The 26,766-nt window shown below is 40.8% G+C and overlaps 1 protein-coding gene across 1 annotated transcript in view; it reads left to right on the forward strand.

The window, feature by feature from the left end:
* The window catches only part of PELI2 (pellino E3 ubiquitin protein ligase family member 2), a 74,516-nt gene that overhangs the window by 16,394 nt on the left and 31,356 nt on the right, over nt 1-26,766 (forward strand). Inside the window, exon 2 of the mRNA XM_086462861.1 lies at nt 9,968-10,097. Within this exon, the coding sequence (XP_086318987.1) occupies nt 9,968-10,097 (130 nt within the window). The remainder of the gene's footprint in view (nt 1-9,967; nt 10,098-26,766) is intronic.

The raw sequence follows: 26,766 nt of genomic DNA on the forward strand, positions 1-26,766 counted from the left end.
TTGTCTGTGGAATCACAAAAATGATATTACAGCTGCTTGTATTTAGAGGATAACTGGAGTTACAAGAAACCTATCACGTTTTCTTACGAAAATGTGAACTGTCAAATCGTCCTTGATAGTGTTTTAGGGAAAGCATTTGATTGCTTAGGAAATGAATTGTCTGGATTGTGCTGTTTTTAATGGCCTAAATAGCCTTTTGAATCAAATGTAGTTTTTCCATAATGTTTAATGTAGTGAAGTTTCAGATGTACCATGGTGTTATTACTATTCATTCCTCAGACTAAAACTTGAACAGGTTGCTTTTGCACCTTCCAGCATGTATGAAGCACAAACAGATAGGTTGGGAGCATGTTTGGTACATCAGGGCAGGTGTGTTTTGAGGTCTTTTGTCCCCTTGTGTTACGTGAAGTCTAATTTGTCTTGATTTTGAAACTTGCAGCCTTTTTTTGATCTGGTATTTAAGAGAAGATTGTAAATTGTTTCCGAACAAAAGTGTGTGGATGCTAAGCCTCTGGTGTTTTGGATAAACAGTCTTCCTCCTTCCCTTCTTTCTCTCTTGCATCAAAACCCAGCTGTGCAGAGTACTTTGCTTTGAAAGGGATTTTGTGTTTATCTCGCTTGTTTTGAATGCAGTAAAAGTTAGATCTCTCTATCTTATCTCCCTGTATTTAGTTTAACAAAATGCCATATCAAACACTTTCAGTGGCGTTTGGCTAGATGATAGATAGTTCTCAGATGAATAGCATTTCCTCTCTAGTATTGGAGGTTTACGGTTGGAAAGAGGATTCTCTAAACATGGTGCTTTGCCCACCTCTTATGCTCTTTTAGCTAGAATAAAAAGCATGCTTTGAAATGAACTTGATTAGTTTATACCCTGTATTTTGCTGTGCACCAGCATTGTTGGTTTTGTGCAGTGGTGAATGGTTTTAGTTGACAGCTTTGGAGATGGGCTTAAAGCACTGAATAAAATTGCCTCCTTGTTAAATGAATGCTGGGGGGAGCAGTAAAATGTTGGAAATAAGGATTGTTAAGGAAGTCATTACACGAAAGAACAGATTCCCCTACCCTTTGCTTTCTAAAAGGAAAATCCATTGCATTATTCTAACGCTCTTATGGCATATTACTTGTATTTGAATTAGTATCTTACATGTGGGGGTTTGGTGGGTTTTTTTCATGTTGAAGGTAGCTGTTCTTTTTCCCTACTATTACCATGGTTATGGATGGCTTATAAGAAATCTGTGTTGTAGGTGAGACTATCATCTTTCCGTTCTCTTGCTGTAATACTTTACTGGGCTGCCTATATAGGTTTTCAGCTGTTTGGAACTGTCAGGTCACTTGCCTGCTTTAATTGAAGCTTATCCTGATGCTCTAGTCATCTGCACGACATGTTCCTTTAGGTTCTTCTAGAGTATTAGCTTTTAATCAAACTCTTGTGCTGCTTATATAGTTGTCTTGCAGAAGCCTACAGAGCAAATATCTTCTGTTACTGCCTCTTGAAATACCTATTTCCACATTGTCATTACACATGCAGTTGAAGATCTTGAGTTTCTTTAATTAAACTAAGGTTGCAGTGCCAGGTGTAAGTTTCATCCTTCAAAAGTGGTGCCAAGGGTCTGCTTTCCTTGACTTCACAAAAGCAGAAGTAACCAATTATTTTCCAGAAAAATAATCTAGGGCAAGTAACAAACCGCTTACTAAGGAAACTATGGTCAAAGAGAGTTATAAGAAGTTTCTGTAGAAAGTTTCTGCCACCCCAGAAGAAATATCAGCTAGTTTACACGAGTGTCAAAACTATGCTCTGGACTGGATCTCTGTCTACAAGTAGTTAGAGTAATAAAGCCCTGACTCCTGTACCCCTCACTTTGAAGCTAGTTGCTTTTGCTACTTTGCTTTTGTATTTTCTTGCTCTATATTTTTTTTTTCCATAGCACAGAGGTTTGGGAATTTTGAAGGAAACTGGGTGTGTACTGTAAGTACAGCTGATTAAAAGCAGTTCTTAGACAACTGATTGGGTATTTGCAAGCCGATAGCATCCTTTAACTTTTTGTATAGGATGAAGTTAATGTAGATCAGGTGTATGTTTTCTTGAAATGCCTATAGCATGTGAGTTAAACATGCATGAGGATTGGTCAGCTATGCTTTCTATAAATACTCTCCCTAAACTGAACTTGATTATCTTTTACCTACTATGTTGTAATAATAGTGGGTGGCCCTGCTGACAGTGGAGGGAATGTGTAGAGGGGAACAGTTCAAGAAGCAGCCTATGAATTAATCTCAACTGTAGGGTACCAGATCCTTTCATTGCTTGGGGGGTGGGGAACGGGAGGAGGCCATAGCATCTTGAAATAGGCTCTTTCCCCTCAGAACTAGGCTCCTTTTTTTATTCCGCCCCCCCCCCCGCCCCCCGTGAACCAGAAGAGCAACCAGTTCTGCTCCAGAACACCAAGGGAGAAGTAAGGTCACCCTGGAGAACCCCAGCTACCTCACATGTGTTTTCTTGTGGTGTTTTGAGTAGATAAGGTGCTGCTTAATTTGTATACCTTATGAAGGAGGGAAGTAGGTTCTAGCTTATCTGATCTGTTGTAGGTGCCTCCTGAAAGATTTATTTTTTTTCCCATGGTGTGCATAACCTTTTAGCCATGTGTTCAGCTAATCCACACTTTTGCTTCTGTTCAGAAAGAGGCTGGCTGTATCTGAACATAAAAGCACCGTAAGCATACTATACAGCTAGGAACTGCTAGGTTCCTAATGGTAGTAGGAACAATTAGGAGCAACTTTTGAAGGGTAGCTAAAAAAAAAAATAAATAACCCCTAGTCTCTAGCCAGTGGTATAAATCAGCCTTCTCTGAGAAATCTGCCTGGTAACTATAGGGGTTTTCAGGTCAGACTGCATTTCACTAAACCATTGCAGCCTCTTTGGAGGACTGTACAGGTAGCAGGCGGTGCTCAGATTTTGCTGCTGGGGAAGAGAAGGCTTGTGGTGACACACAGGATTGATCGCTATGCCAGCAAGTATTCTGGAAGTACTGGCGAAGGGAATGCTTCTTAAAGTGCTTGAGAGTAAAGTGACTTCCCAGGTGCAAGTTGTGAGAACAAATAGTTGTCTCAAAAAAAAAAAAAAGCTGATTATAGCCACAATTAACTATTCCAACATACCTGTCTTGGGGATAATCAAGTTCACGGATGCAAACCCACTGCTTTTAACCGGGGAAAGAGATGAGATTATTTGGGACTTTGGAACTTGCTGGTTTGGATTTTCTTGCTTTGCAGGAAGGCTGCTTTGTTAAGCTGTGCTGCTGGTAGGGATTAGGAAGCGTTTATGCCTATAGAGATGTTTTAGCCAGCAGAGTCTGAGGTGGGACGCTGTATTTCAAGACCTCCTCCACAGCTGCATAGACCAAAGGTCTTGGATCAGTGGCTCTTGTTATGCAAAGGATGGAAGCCCTTTGCTTACTCATGAGTTACTCGTTGCTGTAGTTATTGTTAGAAAACCCGAATTTAAGGCTACTTTAGTTTGCCACTGTAACTTCTTAGAATGTTTCTCTTCAGAAAGAAAGAAAAATCAGATGGGAATCAAATCTTCTAGCATGTGAGCTGCTGTGAAAAGGGAAAGAGAACAGGTTGTTTAGGGTCTTTGGTGGATTTGGCAGGAAGTGCAAGAGGCTTACTTTGACCTGAATCGCCCTTGCGGTGTGAATGGGGAAAGTTTTAACTCTGAACATGTTGAAACAAGGTGGGGAAGCCTGGGTTTTCCAGACTAGCTGAAACAAAAATGTCATGGGTGGACTGGATCAAGCCTTTGAGTTGGGGATGGACTAGGTGACTCCTTAAAGTTCCCTCCAGTTCTATTTTCTGTTGTTCTGTGCTCAGGAAGCCACTGTACGTTTTCCCAAAGGTACATGCGATGCAATGGGGAAAGTGCATCTTTGGAGGACAGAAAGGAACCTTCTGGTCAGTCTGGGTTGGTTTGAGCTGCTGGTTGAGTGCTGGGGGGTGATGACAGTGAGGACAACAGTATCCTCTTTCCAGCCTCCAAGAAGCTTCAACATTAAAGGTTTTTGTTGTAATCAGTTGTAGTCATCTGTGAAGCGCTCCAGTGTTCGAGAAGCAGTCTTACGTTCACTGCCACACTTCCACTACAGGAACGGGCCGACGATTGACAGAACCTCTGGTGGTGGAGTCTGCTTCTGAGGCAGAAGTTGATGCATGTAATAATCAGCTGGAGACAAGCTTAGACTTAAATTCGTATTGAGTTAATATCTGTAATACTGATACACAGTACCAGAGAGTAGAATTCAAAGGGAAAAATAAAGCAGTTCTATCCTGTTGGCACAGAAGTACTACTTATCTTTGCTTTTCCTATTTGGCAACACTTCCCAGTGAGCTTCAGTTTGAGGATAACTTCCCTGTTTCACTGAAATTCTCAGTTAATTGGCAGACAGCAACTGATTGTTTTATGAAGGTCTGATGCAGAAAAAAATCGGGAATAAATATTGTCTTTAAAAAGAAGAAAATTCCAAACCGTTCAAGTTACTTTGCCAAAATAGTACATCGGTTCTCCTAGATAGAAAGTGAATTGTTCAGTATGATACAAGGGGGTGGCGTGAAGAGTATGAAGTACTGGCAGTGATAATACATAAAAGGAGACACAAGTTCACTTATTTTGTTGTCAGCATTATGTATGTTGAAGCTTTTCGTTTGTGTTTTGGTATAAGCTAGCATGTGACTTTTTTCCTTTTAATCTGTGTTCAAGGGAGCAAATGTTGGATGCTTTAGAAGAGGGCTTTCCAGTTAGTCAGGACTTGAGCATACATACAGTTGTGAAAAGCTCTAGAGCTGGATGTTGTGAAGGTGAATAATGTATCTTAGCCTTCTGATGTAGGTGTCATGATAACTGTAGACTTGCAATACTTCCAAAAAATCTCTCCTGACCTCTGTGCTGTTTTTCCCTTGTTGCTGATATAAGTTCTTCTGTGGTTTTGCAGTGAACTGAGGAGCGAGGAATCGATGTGGTTTAACACTAAATTTAAAGCATAAATCTGGTCTTATTTCCCCTTTATTGAACCAGGGAGAGAAGTAGCAGGAACAAACTACCAAATGAAAGGTGGGACCGCCGCTTTGGGCAGCGGTGTTGGCCCACACTAGTAATGGTAAAAATACAGTGTAAGATCAAACTGAACTTTCGATGTGTGTGGAGTATATACTACTGGATGATACCAAGCATGGAATCAGAATGTACTTAAAAGGAAAAATTCACTCAAGTCTGACTCGTGCAGCTTTATTGTTTAGCGCAGCAAAGATGTGCTTTCTCTTGCTCATTAGAGCTATGGTAACAACTGAACTGTAGCTGTCATCTGTTCATAGCTAAATCTGTGAAATGGGATGGTTTGCATCTAACAACGTTAGGTGTGCAGTAGAACTGTTAGTAGGTGAGGAGAGCAAAGTGAAATTACTCCTTTTTACAGGGGAAATATTACCTGTGAAAATTAGGATTTGTTCAGTTGGTAGTCTTTTTAGGAGGTGGGTTGCATAGGCATGGAGAAGTATTTAAGTTTTAGAATAGTTTATATTTTCATAGCATTGTTAAAAAAATAATAATTGGCTACATGCAGTAGCTTGTAGTAGACATTCCCCTTAGTTTTGAGGATGACTTCCCTGAGTGGAAGTCTTAACTTTTCAAGGTGCAGGTCAAGATTTTTAGAGCTTTTCTCCAAAATAAGAGGTCTTGTTTACTCTTTGCCACTGGCTAGGCTTGATTCCTTTCAAAAAAGCAAAACAAAACAAAAGAGCTTGTGTAACAAGCCATCCCACAAATGGTTCAAAACTTGTTGATGATCTCTGAAGTAGTCAAGTAGGTTCCTGCAAGACTTGTAGAAAATAGGAACTTGCCATGGTGTTCGGACTGTGGGAGAGAACATGTGTGGTCTTGCTTTCCAGACAGCCATGAATCCACACAGAGAAGAGGCTTTCATTACATATTCCAACCATGGGAAAAACTTAATTGGAGTTTGCATTTCATTATATACCAAAGTCCTCAACTGTTGTTTGATGTAAATCTGTAGGAAACTGGCTTTGGTAATTATGGTGCCCATAGCCTATGCCAGCACCACTCCCTTATTTGCGAGGAATAGTGCTATCAACAGAGATAATTATCCCACGAGGTTTCATAATGCTAGTTGTCCCAGTACTGCTATCGCTGAGAAGCAGTTGGAAAAAAGTATAGGGCTGCTCTCACCACATGCATTGGTTTGATGTTTTGGAACATCTGGAGAACTTCAGAAATGCTCTCTAGATCTGCCTGGGAGCAGGATGGTGTTAGAAATAGTCATTCTGTCTCTGTGAAATTGTAATTTCTCCTAGTTTCTTTTGTTAGTCAGAAACAACATTTGTTGTAGGCTTTTTGGTGGGATGGAGTTCCAACTGCAGGTCGTCTTTTGTAGTGCTGGCCATCTTGTGAAGCAAAAAATTGTCATGCTGATGTGCTGGTCCTTAACGAGCAATGGCTTCTTGAGCAATTGGAAGGGTGCAGGGAGAAGGGAAATGGTCTGATACTTGTGGAGAGGGGTCGTGAGAGGATTTGAGAAGGAGCTTCTGTTCTGTTTATGAAACTCCTGTTGGCTGTGGCGAAGCTCAGACTCTCCCGGTGTTCAGTGGTGGGGAATTTGGGGCCTTAGGCCTTGTCCCTCCTCTTCCTGTGCAGTTCCATCCTGCTGCTGCCTGGGAGGAGACAGTTGTTGCTCACCCAGGCGTTGCTGGTGGAACAGTTGAGAAAAATGAAGGAGAGGGGGCTGCTGTTCTTGCTGTGGCTCCTTATGCCGGTGCCCAGAAAAGCTGACTTGGCAAGGTGCAGGTGGCTGTGCCTGTATTCCTCCTCCTGAACGCCGAAACCCACTGCGGGGCAGCTTGGTTTAGAAAGGCAGGGACTGGCCAAGAGGTGAACGTGGGTCTGCTGCCTCAAGGGCAACCTTTGGTGCACGTTTACCAGGATAGAGACGCTGGGCATGTGGGTGGGTGCAGGTCCTGTTGCGGCTGACAACGTCCCATGGCGTTAATATCAGGTCATTTGGTATGTAGATTGTTTGGGTAGTGGTAGGGAAAGGTGTGGCCCAAGTGCCATGGGGAGGGCTGGTTTGTGGTGAACAAGTTGAGAGTCCTGGCCTAGAAAAAAACAAAGGCGTCTGCTGGCTGTGGAGAGGAGAGAGGCAAGTTCTCTGACACTTCTTCTCCTGTGAAACACACATGTGTGCTTAGTAATTGTCCTAGCTCTTTCTACCAGTGTCAGATCAAAATAAAACTTGCTGGTCTCTAATTAAAGCATAACAAATAGTGAAACTATCACTCAGTTCCTCCTGCCCTCCTGTGCAAACGAAATTTAGAAATTGGCACAAAGAAAACCTTCATGAAAACTTGTCAGTGCTAATCAGGATGAATGAACTAAACTTTCACTTTGCTTTTATTTCCTTCCTATTTAAACGTCCAAAAGGCTTTTTAACCTTGAGTGCCTTCTTTCTTTGCTTTTTTAAAAGATAATTAAATCCCACAGAGACCTGAAATGAAATCAAGTAGCCTTTCCCAGTTATAATCGTTTTGTGAACATGAGGGGAAAAAAAAACCCAACCAAACAAAACCCCAACAGCCTGGTTTTAACTTTCAGTGGAACTACTTAAATTGTGTACTGCTTAACAGTCACACAAACACAAAAATTTTAATTACAGTATATAAAGCTAGTGATGATACTACTTTATGTATATATATTTCTGAAGGAGTTGTTGCTTTCTCGGGTGTTCAGGTAAAAATGCTTGTAGAAAGAATGTTGTCTTCAGGCAAGTTAAAACTTGCTGGCATATTCATGGTAATACAGTGTCTTTGAAAGAAAGCCTGTGTACATATCTAGGAAGATTCAAGCTGCAGAATCAAATCATTCCTTTTTTGAGGGCTGGTATTTAAGTTGCTTGTGGATCATATTGATACATCTTTCTAGGAAGTGGTCTCTTGTGTTGAGGATCCGCTGTGTTAACAGTGTGCTACTCCTCTCCTTTGTAGGGTTAATAGCAAGTTTCCAGATACAAGTAGGCCTGGCATGAAATAATAGTGATTTACTGCTGTTGTTTTTCTACTGTGTTGGGGAGTCTCTTTTAATAGTCCAGGAAAATACAGTAGTCTTCCCTGTGAAAATGGAAGTTGGAGAACAAGTTCAGTTGTAGCCTGGCTGAAAAGCTCTTGGCTTACTATGTGTCTTTAGCATCGTGTATTAAATGTATATTTAAAAAGAAGTCTGGCTTATGTTCTAGAGTCCTTAAATTTGAGATTATTTCAATCTTACATCTGCTCTTGTTTGTGCTCACATTGAGCAGTCCTGCAGTTCAGACCACTGGTATTTAGACACTGCATGTGGAGTCTTAAACTGTTTTCCTGCGTGACAGCAGGCGATCCTTGCCTGAAGTAAGCAGTAAGCCTCTGCAGGGCAGTGCTCCAGAGCCTTAACAATGAGACTGCTTGCTTTCATCCACTACCCATTTCTTATTTGTTTGCAAAAGGATACCAGGCTCTCTGTCTGCATTCTCTTGTTACACAAACCAGTTAGTTACATATACAGAATGTAATGATAAGGAAAAAAAGAGTCTGGGTCACTGCATTGCCTTTTCTAGTCAGTGATTGTTGTAGAACTGCTCTTGCAGCCTGAGCAGTGAGTGACTATTAGTCCTCTGCAGGGCTACAACAAATTATTTTAGTCTGCAGGTAGTGTGGTGGATGTAGAGCTGAACTACTTCTAAGTGTATGTCTAAACAGATGAGTTCTCGTAACTTTTTTTTACCTCTTTTGCTTCGCAGGGAGTTAGTCACTTTTAAATCCTCCTCTTTCTTCTCCTTCTCAGATGTTTTTCCTGACTGTGATGTTAACTTTTAATCATAAAGACTGTAGGAGAGGGATATATGTGATCAGTTTAGAACAGACCACACCAGTAAGACAAATGAGACTTACAAGTGGAATAACATCTGTAGTTCTTCAGGCAAAAGTCTGAAGTCTCTGAGGATCGGGAATGGAAAAGGCATCTATGCAGTGGAGTAAAGCACTGAAAGATCTTCATAGACCAGCTGAGAGTTAGCAAGGATATTACAGGTGACAGTGCTGTGATGGGAAGCACCTACTTGTCCTAGATCTTCGGAGTGGGGTGGCTGTGAATTTAATGCTTAGGCATTGCAAAGAAATTTCCAGTTGATCCCTTCCCTGGAGAAGGAGCTATGTTCCCTTGAGGCTTAGGGCATCTCTGAATAATTAATCCACTGGGTCTCTGTCCTCAGAGAGAGATGAAAGAACTGTTGAAGGCTACTGTTACACCTGATAAAGGAAGTCATTAGTGAGTCTTCAGATACAGTCACATAAATTAAAAACACTTGCATCCTCTTTCCTTAATAATAGATGAAGCCTTTAGGATTAGAGTTAAAAAAAGAAGGGGGGAAAAAACCAACTAAAAAAACCTATGCGAGTGGAGGAAAATTCCCTTTCACTTAGTTTTACTTGCCCATAAACTGTTTTGTTTTTCCAGATCACCCCCTGTTCTTCCTCTTGTCTTCTCCATTCCTATGTGAGATGTGGAGAGGGAGATGGTAGGGTAAAAACATTTTTAAAACTCCCCAGGTTCTGAAATTACAGAGAAGACTAAGGATTTGTTCTTCCAAATTCCTTTGATTCTGGAGATGAAGTATTTCTGTGGCTGGACAACTCAATATTTTGGTTTGAGTTGATTATGTTATTAATGAAGAGTAAAACTTCAGCTGTTGGTAGGTAAAGAATGTTTGAATGCTCATAATTGAGGAAACAAAACTTATTGTGGCTGTTACTTTTTTGGTTTTGCCCATGCATTTGATGACATCAGGATACTGTGACTGAAATGCTGCTCTCCTTCTTTGTATTCCAAATTGGAGGTGGTTTATGCCAAATTATTATTTTTTTAATTTATTTCTAGGTATAATGGATCCCTCCCTAATGGTGACAGAGGACGCAGGAAAAGCAGATTTGCCCTTTACAAGCGACCTAAGGCAAATGGAGTTAAGCCCAGCACTGTTCATGTGATTTCTACTCCTCAAGCATCGAAGGTATGTGGCAGTGGGGCAAATCCTGTTTTTCTGATGAGCCTGGGTGGAGAACCACTCATGTGTTACTGCTGATCTGCCTTGCTGCTGGTTCATTCTGTGGGAGTCGGATATATTTCTTTTAATGGAAAGCCTGCAGTGGATTTTCTTTCTGGGGGTAGAGATCTTTAATTTTAATCCAGTTACCTGTTTAAAGTAGTCTTTAACCTCAGGTATGAGATGATCTGACCTGTTCAGAAAGCTGACTCTGTCAGTGCTGACTGTTTTATCTGAGCTAGACAGCAGTCAGGTGATGCAAATACAGAAAGTATTTTAATTTCTTTCTCACTGGAGTGTAAGATTGGTGTGTCTTTCCTCTTCAGAAAGATAACTGACATGGTATAAAAACCCGTCATAATCCCTCTGGGCCTTTCATTTTTGTTGCTAGTAATGATATTGTGTATGTTTTTACCTGAAGTTTAGTGTAGGTAAGGAGGAAAAACAGTAAAGTAAATATGTTAAGATAGTAATAGATTAATGTATAGAACTGTCCAGGTTAGTTGCAGTGGTGGAACACATTTCAAGCTGCAAAAAGTCATGCTACCTCTTCTCTCAAAGCCTTTTTCCTAGAAGGAAAGCGATTAGAGTTTGGGCCAAACTGGTGGGGCAGTTCTGTGCTGATACTCACAAAGGTGGAAGGTTTGTCAGATGTGTACATCACTTTTACCAAAATACATAACAGGAGAGGGAGAGAACCTACATGATTCTCAGGAGTGTGTTGTCTAACATAGACCAAGGGAAAAATATTGTTTAATACATAGTCTAGGATTATGTTTTCTTTTATAATACATACCATAGACAGTATACACCTAAGGTTATCAAAATATACAGTCTCAAAGCTTGTTTTTTTTTAAAGATTTTATGGGGCCTGCCTAGTGCAGGTAAATATTTAGCCTTTTGGATTAAAAGTTTCTGTAAATACTTTTCGGTGTTTGTATTCTCAAAATGAAAGTGTTTGAGAGTTAAATCTTCCTGAAGAAATCAACCTTCAAAATAGTCCTATAGCATATGTTTGTATGTTGGTAACTCTGGTCTGTTGCTTAAAATGTAACAAATGAAAAAATAAAAAAGTGCATATTTCCAGCAGCTATGTAAAGCGTGTTCTCAGTGAATAATCTGAAGCAGTTGGACTGCAGATAGTTTGCAACTTAAATGCCGAAATACTATTTAAACACCTGGCAGGCACCGCAAGGTATCTGGTTAATGTTCATCTGCGTTGTTATTGTAGTGCAGATAAAACGTGTGCTGTACAAATTAGTGCCCTTATAAAGATAACATAGGGTCTGAGACATTAAAGCCCCTCCTTTTGAGGATTTGGATTCAGGTAGATGTGTCAGGTTGAATGTATTCTTTTGCACTCTCTCTGAACCCGTATAAAAGAGCTTTTGTCTATTTATACTGTTGTCTGGGGCAAGGCTGGTGGATGTGTGCCAGAACAGCGATGCAGTCAGTTTTAGTTACTGCTCTTTCGATGTACAGGAAGGACACTTAACGTTTTTAAGATGCTTTTGTAGGTTTTCTGACATCTTTTTCTGACACCAGAGCCTAAACCTGCTTTACTAGGAGTGGTTTCTGCGTACAACTTTTGTAAATGATTGCAGAAACACAGGCTGTTAGAGGAAAGAGTGAGCTGCTTTGTTCTTAAAAAATAATGTGTAACTTGACCTCAAAAGTTTTGTTCTGCTCTGTCTTCCAGTCTAACCCTTATTTAAGGAAGATAAAACAGTAGGAACTTGTGCTGCACAGGATATTAACAAGTTTCCTGCCTTTACATTCTTCCTTCTAACTTTTCGGATACCAGTTCTCTGTTTTGCTTTGCTTGTCTGTCACTGTGTAAACTGAATCTTTGAGTAGAAAGAAACATGTTATTTTTAGAGTACTGATGCTTTCTTGAGTGGATTTAGCAGAGGTGGGTGAAGCACTGTCTCCATTTGTTTTGTCTCTCCTGTGGCATGGATGCTTGAATAAAGCACATAGCTGGTTTTGTGCTAATTCCATTACTGCAGCAGCTCAAAAACTGTAGCTGTCACCGATATTCAGTGAGTGTGTCTGCCTGAAAACTGCAATAGATCCTAAGAGGATGCTTGTCATGTTCCATTGTCCCTGCTGTGCAGGTGTCAAGGACAGCTGGAGTAGCAGTGGTTTCTGTAGTAAATTTAGCTGAGCTAATTGCATATGAATCAGTGCCTTTTGGGTTTTTTTTCTACTCGAGTGCTTGTTTTTGCCACTTGGCCTTCTGGAGGTGCTGAAGAAAATTTAGAGCTTGGCCTTCTGAGGGTATGTGGGTATATTTGGCACTGCATGGGGTAAAGTCTCAAGGTTTTTTTCAGAGTATTGTTAAAATATGTATGCATCTCGTCAGCATTATGCACTTGGCTTTAAAATCTACTTTATTAACTCTATGCTTATGTACCATTCAGTCAATTTTTTAGTGCCTATTTTACAAAACTCAGACCATTTGCCTGAGACTTTTTCCATTGTTGTCAAAAGTGGTATTACTGTAAGAATGGGAGCTTAAAACTCTTGTGCTCTCTCTTGTCTGTCTGCATGTACATGTCTGGGGCGGGGGGAATTGTGAGACTTTTCATTAACTATGTATGACCCTTACTCAAGATTTTAATAATGCCCTTTGCTAGATCAGAGAGGTTTTCCAAATCATCAAGTTGCAGGAGAGGCCATTCCTTGCATTGTCTTGGGCCTCATGATGAAGAGGAAGACGATCATCAGTCACGATCCACAGATCTGTGAAAACCTTCCTCTGACTACCAAACTCTTAGGTGTCAAGTTTGCTACTAGCTCATTAGGACACAGCCTGAAAATAAAAATCAGCAATCCTAGCTTTTAGAGCTATTTAACAAAATTAAGTTAGTTGTAATGTTTATTTTGTTTGGTTGAGTTGTCTTAACTGTTGCTTTCATCCATGATAGTTAATGATGTGGAACTCAAGTCTAGGTCGGCTGGTGTCTCAGGTGATTACGAGGTTTACTTGTGCAGAAATTTTCCAGTGAGTGCTGAACCTCAGGTGAGAGGGGGATGTCAGTGTTCAGAATAATCACCTGGGAATGATGGAATGCTGAAGTGGAGTTTACAAGGGGGGCGGGTGGAGTGGCAGATACGGCAGGGTTTTAAAAGTGGGTTTTTTTTGTATTTTGGGAGGGTTTTTTTGGTCTGGGGGTATACATGTCTGACAGGGGAAGAGGTGTCTGTAACTGAAGACAAAACCAGCTTAATTGCTGTAGAATATTGTTTGAGGACAATGAATCTTTCTTACAGATTTTAAGTTCTTAAGTAGGTGAATAATGTCCCCTGCATAAATAAAATGGTATGATACCAATTTCTGCTAAGCAGAGATGTTCATGTTCCTGTAAACATCCAACCTGTTGATTCAGTGGGCTGTTAGGTTAACATTTCCCCCTGGGCAAACCCAGATGCATCTTCATTCCTGTTTCCTCCTCTTCATAGCTGTCACTGACTCCTTGGTGGATGTTGTTAGTTGTTCTTGGGGGTTTTTTGCTGAACAGTGGGAGAGCACTCCCCCGGTTCCATATGAGGGGGGTGCTGGCAGCTGGCATTGACAATGAGGGTACTGATGATGCTGAACACTCAAGCCATGTAATGCCCCATGACCTCAGGTGTGTGTGCCTTTCAAGTTCTTTAGTGGTTTCTGATGCTTCAGAATTAGTTCCATCGGTGTGAAGTTCAGAAAAATGAAGGAGCTTCATATGCATTTGAGTGGGTTGAACTATGGCATTAGGAAGCATGAATTGTTGACATTAGTCCTCCAGGATTCCCGAGGATTACTCTGGAAGGATGAATGAATTCTGTTGTAACAGCATGTACGGTATTTGAGACCTTCCAAAATACTGAGTCAGTGGGCAAGAGAGGGTAGCTAGCAAGCCCTAGAAGTACTTCTTTCTAACAAGTGAATGTTGCGCTTTGATGCCTAAGTGGTTCATTCTGAATACTGACTCAATAGAAGATTGCAAATGTCTTTTGAATTGCTGCAGAGTACAAAAAAAACCCCCACCTTTTAATACCTTTTTATGGTGCTATGTCTTGGTATTTATGATGTCTGTCTTGGGATCAAAGTTTTCCTTTGGTAACCTGCGGTAGATAAAGAGAGCCTATTTTCTCCCCTATGAAATTACTATTTCAAGCTGACTGGGGAAGATCTTTCCGACTTCAAGTCCAATTACCTGCCGAGTTGGCTTCTGCTTTGTGCTATCACAACAGCAGCTTGTATAGTCACCGGCTGGGTTCCTGCAGCTCAAATCAAGTTTCATGCTGCTACTGGAGAAGAACAAAATGCAGCCGTACAAATAATTATTAGGTCAGAGAGAGAGCTGCAATTTGTGCTTTGAGTGATGAGAGAAAATGAAAGTATAGGATTCTTGTGATTAGTTACCTACTGTAGATATTGCATCTGCCTTCACGTACTTTGTGAATTTTGAGTTAGGAGACCAGAAGGCCTTTTGTCACTGACAGCTTTGTGGTGTTCCTTCTGGATGAGAGCTGTAGAGCTCAGCTGCTGTCAGGAGGATACTGTGTCTGTCAGTGGCTTCTCTCTTTCCTACTGGGCTTATTTATGGTGTAATCAGTTCATGGGGCACTAATTTGTTCTGAAGTAACTTAATCACTTAGGTATCTTGAGAGTCCTGAGTTGTGCAGAGGCAGCTTTTTCTTGGCTCGTTGGACTGTCTCTGCTTGAATAATAGTTTCCTTGATGCAATGTCCTTTTCCTCTATTAAATGAGCATCATCTTCCCATGCTAAGTCCCCATCCCGTGTCCTTTGCAAATAGTGGGGAATGGTACAGAAGAAAATGGTTAGACCAATTTCATTAAGAGGGCTTAATAAATAACAACTGTTACTCAGTTTGAAGCTCTCCTTCCTGAGCTTTTGAGACCTATTGAGCAGAATGCATGTCAAAGGTTTTGGAAAATGATTTTTACAGTGTTTCCTAACAAAAACCAGATGTTTAGTGAAGGAAGGGGAATTAAAAATTGCTGAGGACTATAACGATTATTTTTTATGACCTAACATTGTTTTTTGTTTTCATGCTTTCCCTTCAGAGGGTAGACAAAAGATCAAAAAAATGCTTTCCTTCTAAACTCTGTTTAAACTACATCTGCTCTAAATCAATATTTAGAGTAGATTCTACTTGACTTCGGGTGCCCTTTGAAAGCAGAGGAAGGTGCAGTGGTCACCAGGGCTAGAGTTAAGAAACTGGGGAGCATTGCACTTCCCCACAGGCTTCCCCTCCTCGCAGGGAGCCAGGCTGTGTAACCCACCACTGCGCAATATCTATCAGTTTGCAACTTCCTTTACCCTGTCAGAAGTAACCTGAGGGAGTTTAGTCTTGTGGAAATGGAGAGCTAGGGAAAGTAGAGATTGTATCTCAGCTGAGTTTCAAATGCTGTAGTGTAAGGTCAGATGCTGCAAACCTTTGCTGCCCATCAGGGAATGTCCTCAGTTGTTTGTGCCGCTGGAAAAGCTGCAAGTAGGATTTGTACTACAGGCAGCAGAGCAACTCATTTCACTGAAAGATCATTTCACTATTTCGGCATCATGTAGCACGATTTGTTTACAAAACTGTCTTGTTCCAATTTGACTGGTTTCTGCATGCTCCTCCACCATTCCTCAGGATTTAGAGTTGGACCACCTACTGTACTGGTGAAGTTCTGTCCTGTTATGCATTTATTCTATTCGAATTCTTAACTGGCTGGAAGGGATCTAGTCTTAGAAGTGCATTTCTCCTGAGAGCTGGGCTGGGCTGAGCTTCCTGAAAGTTAGGAGAAAACCCAAAACTGGTTTTGGATGAGCTGAAGCTGCATGGACCGAGTGAAATGTTTCTGTCTGTGTGGTGGTACTGCCTTTTGAACTCGCTGTTGGGGATAACGTGCCATTGCAAGTTGGCATTGCGAAGTGGGAACCTCCCTGGAACATTAAAAAGTGATGGCAATCTGCTGTTGTGTTCCAGGTGTTTGGGTGGGCTGTGCTGCAGCACAGTGATGAACAGCCTGATGGCTACAGGGGCTTGCATACCACTGTTAGAAGGGTCTGGGACTGTTAGCATCTATAATACCAGAATTCCTAGCTACTGCTTTTGGAAACAAGCTTCATCACCTCTGTCATGGGGGGACTTCACACAAGTCTGAAGTGTGACTTTCATCATAGCTTTGAACTGCAAAGCCCCTGTAGAGAGAGACAGTTGGGTTCCAGGCTGTATAGAATGAAGTTTTGTAGCACGTAGGACACAGAGCCTGTCCTTGACTGAGACTTGTTCCACAGAACTGAAGACAGACGTTCTGGCGCTACGAAGGCAGTGTGCATCTTATTCTTGTGTTACACTCTTTCAGTGGAATTGAAGGTTTTTGGAGCTTTGTTGCTAATGATACATATATAGGTGGTTTAATCCTCTAAAGAAAATGTGGTGACAAGAGGAACGCGCAACTGATGATGTACATGCTTTTCTTTATCTCCAACTGTAATGTCCAAACAAAATTGTCTTAAATGGATGGAATGCTGTGTTTTGGAAAAATCAGGTAGCATATACTCAGCCACAGCAGTATGGAGCAGCTTTTCTGGAACAGAGGAGTTGGAACTGCATCAAAGAGTAGATGAGACTCCTATGCTCTAAGGCTTTGTTGAGAGGGGCAATTATTTTGGAAACACAGAGAGCAATTCAAGCTTCATGGGCCAACAGTAACTTTTCAAAGAAACAAACAGCTGCTATGCCTGTTTTACAAATTAGAAAATACTTATTTTCCAGAGTGCTTTGGGATTTTGTTGATGGAAAGAACAAAATCCACATTTTTCTCTTTACTGGGGAGTCTCTTATGACTACATCTGTAAAATGAGTAATTTTACCTGTTCACTAAGTGAAGTACTAGAGGGGTGACTGACCTGTGAGACTACAAGATTCCTCTTTCCACTGTTTGTAGGTCTCTTGTCTGAGACATGTTTACTCTTTCTTATAGATGCAAGACTACTTTGTTTTGGGATCCTGCTGGTTTGCTCCTACTCAGCACCAAAGACCTCACAAAGATTTAAGGAGAAAACAGGGAGTACTTTGTCAGGATAATCTCTTTTGAAGGGATGTATCCCCAGGAAAGTGCTTATGGTGATGCTTCACTTGCTGAATGCTCCAAGCTCTTTAGTGCTGTGTGCAGAAATTCAGTTATCTGCGTTTGGCAGTCATAAGAGCAATTTGGAATTCTTTAGCACTATGGGTTTACTGCTACAAGATCACTATCTTTTTTTGATCGTCTCATGAGCTGTCCTTCCATGAAAACAAGCTTGTCTAGCCATTGGGTCTACATCAGAGCTTGTACTTATGTGACCTCCATGCAAGACTGTGTGTGTTGTGTACAGACTTGCCTTTAAATTCTGCATGTGTCTCCTGTCCGAAGTGATTCTGCCAGTACTTCAGGAAGTTCTGGACTCTGCAGATGCTTGGTGTGAGATAATGCATGTGGTAATGTATACTTTGGCCTTCTAATTTCAGTAACAGCAGATGTCTATCGCTTTGACTTGAGGAAGCTCGTTGAAGGCCCAGCACTGCCAACTTGGTTATACAGTACTCTGTTTTCTTCTACCTCCCTATCAGTGTGAGCTCAGGGATGTCTCCTACACAGTTCCCCCCAGTCAAGGAGTGATGGATGTTTTCTCCTCTGCTTTTTGATATTGGCAAGCAGGGAGGGCTATCAGTCTCTGTCAAGCTGAAAAACTCTGGATTTGGTGCACTGAAGTCCTATTCCTCCTGGAGCTCTCACTCCAGTGACTACTGGCCTGGCATTTGACTTGCTGCTCATGAGAATGAGACCATTGTCTTAACAGTGACCTGGCTTGGACTGGGATCGCCTGGAATTGGTGTATTCTCAGCCTTGGATTTTGACAACTATCACTTCTGTGGTTCCAGAGATTTCCCTGGGAACCATTCCTGTTTTCTAGGTTTAAGATACTAAGACATACTCTTATTTTTCTTTTGCCCTAACCCAAGAGGGAAAAAGGGGAAGCAAACATAGGTTTCATTTTTATTTATTTAGTTTTCTTTCATGGCTCCCCTGTGACCAAAGAAACTTTAGTTCCAGGACCTGTTGTGTAGTTACCTGCAGCTGTACAGTTCTGTTTCTCCTTCCAGACTTCTCAACTGATTGTGGGCTTGGATGACAAAGCACTCCCAGTTTGCATCTCGGGTAGCTCTTGTGTCTAAAGCAGTACTGTTCAGCTTCAGTAAGGGATACTGTTCTTGAGCAGGGGAATCTGAAAAGAACCCGGAACTTTCCTGGTGATATAAACCACGTTTTATGCTTGATCTGCAGCAAGGCAAACTCGTGGGTTTTATTGCTAGTTAATCTCAAATCTCAGCTCAGTTTAACTGAGGAGATACTTTCTTTTGTAGGATCAGACTTCTTCTGGGAATTGGGATTTTGTGGGACCGGAGTGTACCCATTTACATCCTGGATGATCAGGGTATTTCTGAACCTGTAGCAGCTTGCTTGTTCTCCAGCTCTTTGGGGAATTCTCTATAGATGCTGTTCTTCGGGTAGGGGTTACAGCCTCTGAGGATTAGAGTTTCTGTTCCCTTCCCAGACAGTGCTCTCCAGCAGCTGCTGTTGCTGAAGCTTAATTTCAATTAAATGAGGAGATTCCACCTTTTCCCTCCCTGTCTTTATAAGGTGTGTGCATTCTTGAATGAGTTGTGCTGTCTTCTCACATTGACATGACTAAATTCCTAGGACCAGCAACTGCCCATCTCTATGGCAAATAGCGAAAGGTTTGGTGATCTTCTCCTAGCAGTGTTAAGACCTCTTGTGGTCTCTTGCATTGAGATGACTGAACCGTTCTCCTGAGATTTGCCTTAGCTGCATGTCACCAGCATAAGACAATGCTACCACTGAAATATCTAAATATGCTGTTCTTGGAAAAAGCTGTCCCTCGGTCCTTGGCTGGAGTGTGGGCTCTGGGAGACCTTTTTGTACAGCTGGGTCTTTGGGTGGTTCTGCTTGGAGTCCCTCACTGTGTGGGTGGACGTGAGCTGATCACACAGATAACCAACCAAAGCCTCTCTCTTTGAAGCTCTTTCCTGCACGGTATTGTGACTATGCATCTGTTTAACATGCAGTCTCCTCCTGAGTCCAGAACTCCAGAAGAGGCAATTAAGGAGATCATGTGGTTGAGAGAAGGTGAGGGAGAGATGTGGGGTTTGTGCTTGAGGTTTTAGAATGCTTGGTGAGTGTTATTAAAGCAAAATTTTTGACTATACTGCAAGTGCATGAATGGTCAAAAAAAGATCTTCAATAGTTACGGGCTGATTTCTCTAGTTTGCCCATTTGGTGACACTGTACTTTCTATATCCAAACCTTACTAGTTTTGAATTTTCTACAAAGCAGGTTTGGAGGAAATATTGAATAGGACAGAGACTGCAAACTCCCAAAAACTGGAAGGAAGGCTGAAAGGAACTTTGGGAGGGCTTTGTGGATTCTTTTTGACTGCTAGCCTTCATATAATGGCATTTACAGTATAAACTTCAGACAATAGACTACTGTGTAAGACATGCAGAAACTCTTCTTCCTCCCTGTTTTCTTATGCTAGCATTTGCTTTTCCACACTATTTTCTCTCTGCTTCAGCCCACCAAAGAATCTTCCATTGCTGAAGGTCAGCAATAAGGCAGTGCCTTGGTGGTCCAGGTGGGAGGCAGGCAGGAACAAAGCTGACCTCGCTTCAGCATGGGCAGCTGCTCTTACTTTGTTCCAGATGAAAAGCTGGCCCTGGAAAGCTGGATTGTGAAACTTCTAATAGCTCATAAAGTATTCTTCGTAACTCATCCCTCCCCCTGAAAGCTTTCTCAAATCTTACTGTTTGGTGTTTTGTCACAAAAACTGACTCTGCTGCTGCTTGAGTGTAATAAATAAACTCTAAGTCAAAACAAAATGCTTGCAATTTTTGTGCAGGAGACAGCCCATGTTAAATATCTTAAAATATCACTTTATGATCTTGACTGTTACTGGGAAGGCCTCACTCTAGTTCCCTTGGTTAAAAATATCTTTGTTATTTAATGTTGTATCTTGGTATCTTTATACCGTAGTAGCAGATACTGCTGGAGTTGAGAGAGTTCCTGTGTAATTACCTGATGAATATAAAAAAACCCCAGGACTCTGAGGAACTTTATTTCCTGGAAATAATAGAAAAGGCTTTCATGAAGGAAAAGCTGTGTATCTAAGTTCCTTTGGGTGTGTGAATTTACCCCAGGTCTCAAGCAGATTGTGAAGAGGTCAGGCTATCCTGACCTAAGGTAGCCCCATTTGTTACTCTTAATTCAAAACTTTTCCAGAAGTGTTTTTGTACATATTTAGATGATACAGCGTATTTTACAGATATTTTTCTAAACTGGTTTTATGACTTTTGCTGTGGAAATATTTTAGGGATTGGGAAAAAAGAAAGTGTTCCAGTTGTTATTTAAAGAATACTGGAATTTTGAGAGAAAGCATTTGTGGCTTTAGATCAGTGGATATAAAACTTGTTACTCTAATATTTGGGTACAGAGATCATTTGGTAGGTCTCAGTGTATGTTCTCTACCTTGTAGTTTGTTTCAATATTGGATGTTGGACAATGACTACTTCTTTATGATTCATTATTAAAACCCTTAAAAGCAGAACACTTTTCTTCCTGTTTGCTGTGGGGTTTAATTCCAGACCTTCAAGTTCAGAAGGCTTTTTCCTGGGGAGTGAGGAACATCCCCAAATCCTAACAGATTGGCCTGCACCTCCTCTGCAAACCTCTGTAACATCCAAGTTCATTTCTAATCCTTGGTGTTCTAGGATCGATCTCCATCTATACAAGTATCTGTGTATTTCTGTTCTTCTGTCTGCTATTGCTTTAGTTCCAGTTTCCTCACTTTGTAAACTCTTGATGTGTTGACACAAGTCAACATCTGTGTGATGGTGGTGGTGAAGCGCTGGCATTGTATCGCTAGAGTCCATCACCTTGAGGAGGGGTTTCCCATCCTGCAGTCTCTTTCTCTCTCCAGATGAAGATGTACTTGCTAAAATGAAAAAAATAGGGCCCTGATTTTTCTCTGTGACTGAGAGTAAATGCTGAGGAATTCTGTATAGAAAGTACTCTGTGTGAACTTTAGCCATAATGATAAATAAAAATACATGTATGCATACCAAGTACAGATGCGAGGGAACACCACCATATAGCATGGCAGTATGAATGTACGGAGATTTTTTTCAGACTATAGTAATTTGTTTTACTTGGTGGCAGTGATGATAACCGCGTTTAGCTTTAAAAGCTCTAAACACTTTGAAACAGGAGCGTAGAGGCACCCTCCTAGGTCAAAGGGTTGGATGGCTTCAAACAAATCTCTGAAAAGGAGAAGATTTTGGAATGTAACAAACAGTGCCTCTGCCTCAGGTAGAATCGCAGGCTATGCAAATGCCGGGGGATGATAGTTCTGCCTCAACAAGCAAATGTTACATCTTTTGCGAAGCAGTAATCCTTTCTGTTCTAGCGTTCGCCACGTAATGCTTAGCTGCAGTGCTGATGGCAGAGCATTCATGGGAATTAGGTGATCTCTGATACCCAAATTGTCTCGCTCCCAGCTGTAAGTGTAACAGTCCTGCCTAGAATTGCTTTGAATAAGCCACTTTGCACTAGCTAAAAAGGAAAATACACAACAGTGCTCAAAGGTAGATACAGTAGAGATGGTCCATCGTTTTGGCAGCCTAGCTGTTTCAGCAGTTTCACTCGTTACTTGTGGAGGTCACTGTGGAGGAAAGGAGTGTCCAGGCTGTTAAGCCAGGCTTGAGTCTGAGACTGACACCCGTGTTGCCACACTTGCTGTGTGGGTGAGGATGCTGAAGCCTGGTCTGTGCGGGTTTAGTCTGTACGTCAGTGGAGTGTAGAAGTGGCTCAGCTGAGCAGCATATGCCTCTTCTAGAGCAAATTGATTTGGTCAAGGCTTCATTGACTCGGTACCAGCTTAGACATCTGATGTGTATGGTAGGTCGTACAAATTTTGATATCTTAATTGCTAGTTTCAGAAGAAGACTCCAAAAGGAACTCAAGCAAGCTTGGGTACAGTGGATGTTTGACATCTTGGGAGCCTCATGTGATCTGTTGTCCTTCAGTAACTTGTTTGCCAGACATTCAAGGAGTGTCTGCAGAGCCTTATTTTTGGTACTCCTGCCAAGATTCACATACTTTTTTGTTTTGAAGTCAAGGAAGTCTTCAAGGAAATATTATACGCAGAACTGTTTAATTGTGTCTAGCTCTGCTCTTATTTAGGGCTGGCCTTATTGGATGCTCTGTCTTAAAGGCAGTACTTTCTTGGCTTTCACTTGCCAACTTGTGAATTGGGTAGTTAGTACTAGTAAAAGTTTATAAATCGCAGATGCCTCGATTCTGTCTAATCAGCCTGTTTAGTGTTCCAGGATTGTCGCAGTCTCGTGTTTCTCAGGTTAGATCAACGGGAAGGTGAGAGCACTTAGAACACTTGTTACAGGTACATAATGTCTCTTCTGAATCATTTGTGTAACTTCCTGTTGTGTATCAGTATGTATTTGAAGGACAAGGAAGATTAAAAGTAGGTTTTCTTTAAAATGGAAAACCTCCTCATTTGACTATTAAGGACTCTCAGTCTCACTTCAGTGACTGGCCAAAGGCTTCTCATTAATTTGACATGATGGTTTGCTGCTTATGCACTTTATTTTTGGTCTTGTTTTGTTTGTATTGGTCTAGATACCACACTCCTCTTGTTACTGAAACAGATGGCTAGTGTTAAAGGAAACTTAGAACCTATAGGGGGCCCGTGCAATTTGCAGTTGCAACCCTTCTGCATGAATAGTCTCAGATACATTTAAAATCTGTGTATTTAGTGCCTGCTAACTGTACCAGTGTGATGGTTTTTCATGCAGACTAGTGGAAGACTCGGAGTGGAATAAGTTTTGATGGAATTCACTAACATAACTTTGTCAACAGCAAACAATTGCCCATGGAGCAGAATGGCCAAAAGTGTACTGAATGTCTTGGTGCTCAGTGCCGTATTAATCTAATTTATGATTGTGCCTTGCTGTGGTAGTTCTGTGTTAATAGTTTGTTACACTGAGTATATGCTTTGCTTCCCACTGCGGGGAAACACCTTGCCTTTAAAATAGGGATTGTGGTTATATTAAGTGCTTTTGGCAGAAACTAAGATTGATACCTTTCTGGGGCAGGTTGACTTCTCATCAGGTGTGCAGTTTAGTTGGTTGTATGTGTAAACAGAGTGAAGACTTGGTCTCTGTTGTGGTGTTTCGGGTGAATTGCTGCAAAGTTGTTAGTTTGGGAGTTAGTTCCTTTGCCAAGATCTTAAAGCATTAAAAGCTGGGATTGAGGGGGTTGCATTAAACTCCTAAATAATTGACATACAGGATCAGGCCATGACATAGTTTTGGAAGAATGTATTCTAATAACTTTTTGTGAGAAGATGACATACAATGTGGAAATAAGCTGATAAAGCAGCTTGCAGTTTGTCTTTTTCCCCCCTACACATGATCTCTTGTGTACTCATGAAAATAGGTATAATATGTAGCTTAAAGATGTGGGCCTTTGATTTACTGAATCGGTTTGAAAGGATGGGTTAAAGCCCTTCTGCAGTTGCTCTCCTTCCCAGCACACCTCCTGTCTCCCACTCCGTGCCAATTACCCAGCTTGTGCTGCTCCTCTGCTCCGTGCTCTTTTGTCACTGGGAAGGGACGCCAGGAGTCTTGAGGTTGCGGGGTTTTTTTCCTAGTTGGCCTGTGATAGGTATAAGTGAGATGCCTTTGAGCTTTTTAGAGAAACATTGCTGAACACTTTCTTTCTGGAACGAAAAATGTTAAAACTGTACTCATGGGGTGTTTTTAAAGAGAATTTTCCTTCTCATTTTGCATTTAATATATAAAACATATATGCACTGTGCTTAGCACTCACTACTGTTGTAGAGCCTTGTTCCTACTGGAATACATGAAGTAAAAATAGTCCAGTATGCTCAGGAATTGTGAGACTTTGTGTCCTAGTTTTCATTTGTACCATTAACACTTGCACTGTGTCAATCCATTGTGCCATGGTGGTAGCATTTGATTTTATTTTTTTTCCTCTTTATCTGGCGAAATGAGAAACTTGGTTTTGCCATTGCAAATGTGTTCAGAGACAAGGAAAGACAAAGTATAGCAACAGAAAGGGAGGGGATGTGTTGACAGAATACTCACATACAATATTAGATCTGAAAAAGGTATGTTGATAAAATGTAGAACTACAACTTGTTCTCTTAATCACTTGTTTTCAATGCCTGTGTTCATGAAAGTAGCTCAAACACTGCTGGTTCTGGCTTAAATCCTAAAATCTTCATCGAATCCTAGTTTTGAATCTTCATGAATAAATGGGTCTTAACTTTGTAAAGCAGGAAACTATAGGATTTTACTGCATTGCTGTTTGTTCATGTTTCTGTGAAGGGTTGAGGGGAGTCTTGGAGTAATAAACATACTTCTATAATTAGAATATTAGTTACACTAGATTATATCTTTGTTTCACTATTTCATACTGAAAATCAGTACTTTATATGCTTTGCTAAGTGAGATGCAGAGACAAACATTAAAAGTTACATGTTGGTTGTCTTCAGTCTTCTGTTTTTCTTGGTACTGAGGCCTTTTGCTGCTGAAGGGAAAAATGTAGGATACATGCTGTTCTTTCATAGCTGTCGCTTCCTCAAAACTATTATTTTGCTTGGAAGCTAATCTGAGCAGAAAGTGACAGTCATCTATCTGCGTGTCTAGTGGCAGAACACTGATTTCTGATCTCCGAGTGTCACTAATAAAATGAGTCTTTCCAGATCTGGACAGAACTTCAGCTTGTTTTTTCCTGTAGCATTTGCACTGGAGAAGCTTCATAGTAACAATTCAGCTTTTTTCCTCCAGGAGGAATGTCTGTCTCTTGTTCTTACCACTTAAGCGCATTGTTCTTTTATGAATGCTTTTTCCTTAAGTGCTGTGTGGGTTTTTGTTTTTAACTAAAAAAAAATTTAAGAAATAAAAAAATCTTGAATTAATTTGTGAAATTGTTTGAACTTCCTAACAGAAGTTAGTCAGGTTGATGTGCAGTGATACAAAGCTGCAGTTATCGCTGTCTTTGTGTTCCCATGGGGCTTCATTAAAGTGGCTCCTGTTTAGCTGCTTCTGTTTCCCAGCACGGTGAAATTCAAGATTCAGCAGACACAACAAATATTTTTTTGTGTGTAATATTTCATACCTGCAGATGGAATATTTAACCACTCTTTTTTTTTTTTGCTGTTCTTGTAGCAACAGGAGGATCTGTGTGAGTCTGACAGACCTTCTAGTATTTAAACTTACTTGTTTGATAGCGATGTAGCAACAGTATGGACTGTTTTGCTGCATCAGCTCATTCACTGCTATCAGATAAAGACAGGGACAACTGCATCTCTGAAATGGCTTCAGACTGGTGTGTTTCTAATGATGCTTAATACAATTTGACAGGCACTGAATACTTCAGCTCTTAAACCCATATGCTATAACAACAATTTCATGATTGGATAGTGTGTATTTAAGCAGGCTTTCCTGAGGCTTTAGGTTTGATAATCAGCCCTGAGGGCAAGTGTTTAATACTTCAGACCTTCCAGGGTGTTTAGTTATACGTCGTAGTAACATCGTCCTCTTCAGGTAGCGCTTTTGTCTTTTCATAACGCTTAAACCTTCTTTCATTTGACAATTTCAGCTGTCAAATCCAAGCTTTTGAGCCTCAGCGCAAGACTGTGATACAGATGCACTGGGTTAGGGACACACAAACTATCTGACAGTTGTACTTTCCACTGTGTAAGAATGTGTCAGTTGGGCACCTTGTATTTCAAAACTCTGTTTAGATCATTAAACTCCATGTAATTTATATTAGATTTTTTATTTACAATTAAATGCTCTTGTTTTGCTTATGTATTTTAGTGGGGCATATTTCTTTTTCCATAGTGTATATGGTAGTATCTTTGCTAGCATTTAAGTGTTGAGTGCAAGTAAGGGAAACAAATAGTTTGTGTGTGCATTTGCAGCTCCTTGTTAAAGGAATGTCTGTAATCTTTTGAAAAAAAAGTGCTTAAATCACTATCTCCAGTTCACAGTACTCTGGCTATGTCTGGAAAATGAATGTTAACTGTTGTTCAATATTTATTTTTAGAAATAGAGGTGATATGGTCTAGCTAAAACATTTTTCTTAAAAGAGGATGTGTCAATATATAGATTGTGACATGCAAATCCTGGCTTTTTCACACTGGACAAGGAGGAGGGGGGAAAATGTACCAGGACCAGTGAGAATTAAATGTTCTAGTGTTGTGCATTGTTTTTTTTCTGTTTCAATGGAAGATGGGACTATATGAAGGATAACCCTACCCTTTTGCGAGTGGGATTGTAATCTGGGTTGAAGACAGTTTAGAGCACCTGGTGGAACAGTCTCTATGGTAAGCTAAGCAGCATATGTGAGAAACTCATTCAGCAGGTTCTAGTCTAAAGAAATTCTTTGCCTACATAATAATGCAAGGAATCTCTGTAAGTCATCGCTTGAGAAGAAACTTTCTTTGGCATTTCTGTAACTTGCTGAGTATTT

The sequence above is a fragment of the Leptosomus discolor genome, chromosome 3, assembly GCF_034619465.1.
Source record: "Leptosomus discolor isolate bLepDis1 chromosome 3, bLepDis1.hap2, whole genome shotgun sequence".
Lineage (NCBI taxonomy): Eukaryota > Metazoa > Chordata > Aves > Leptosomiformes > Leptosomidae > Leptosomus > Leptosomus discolor.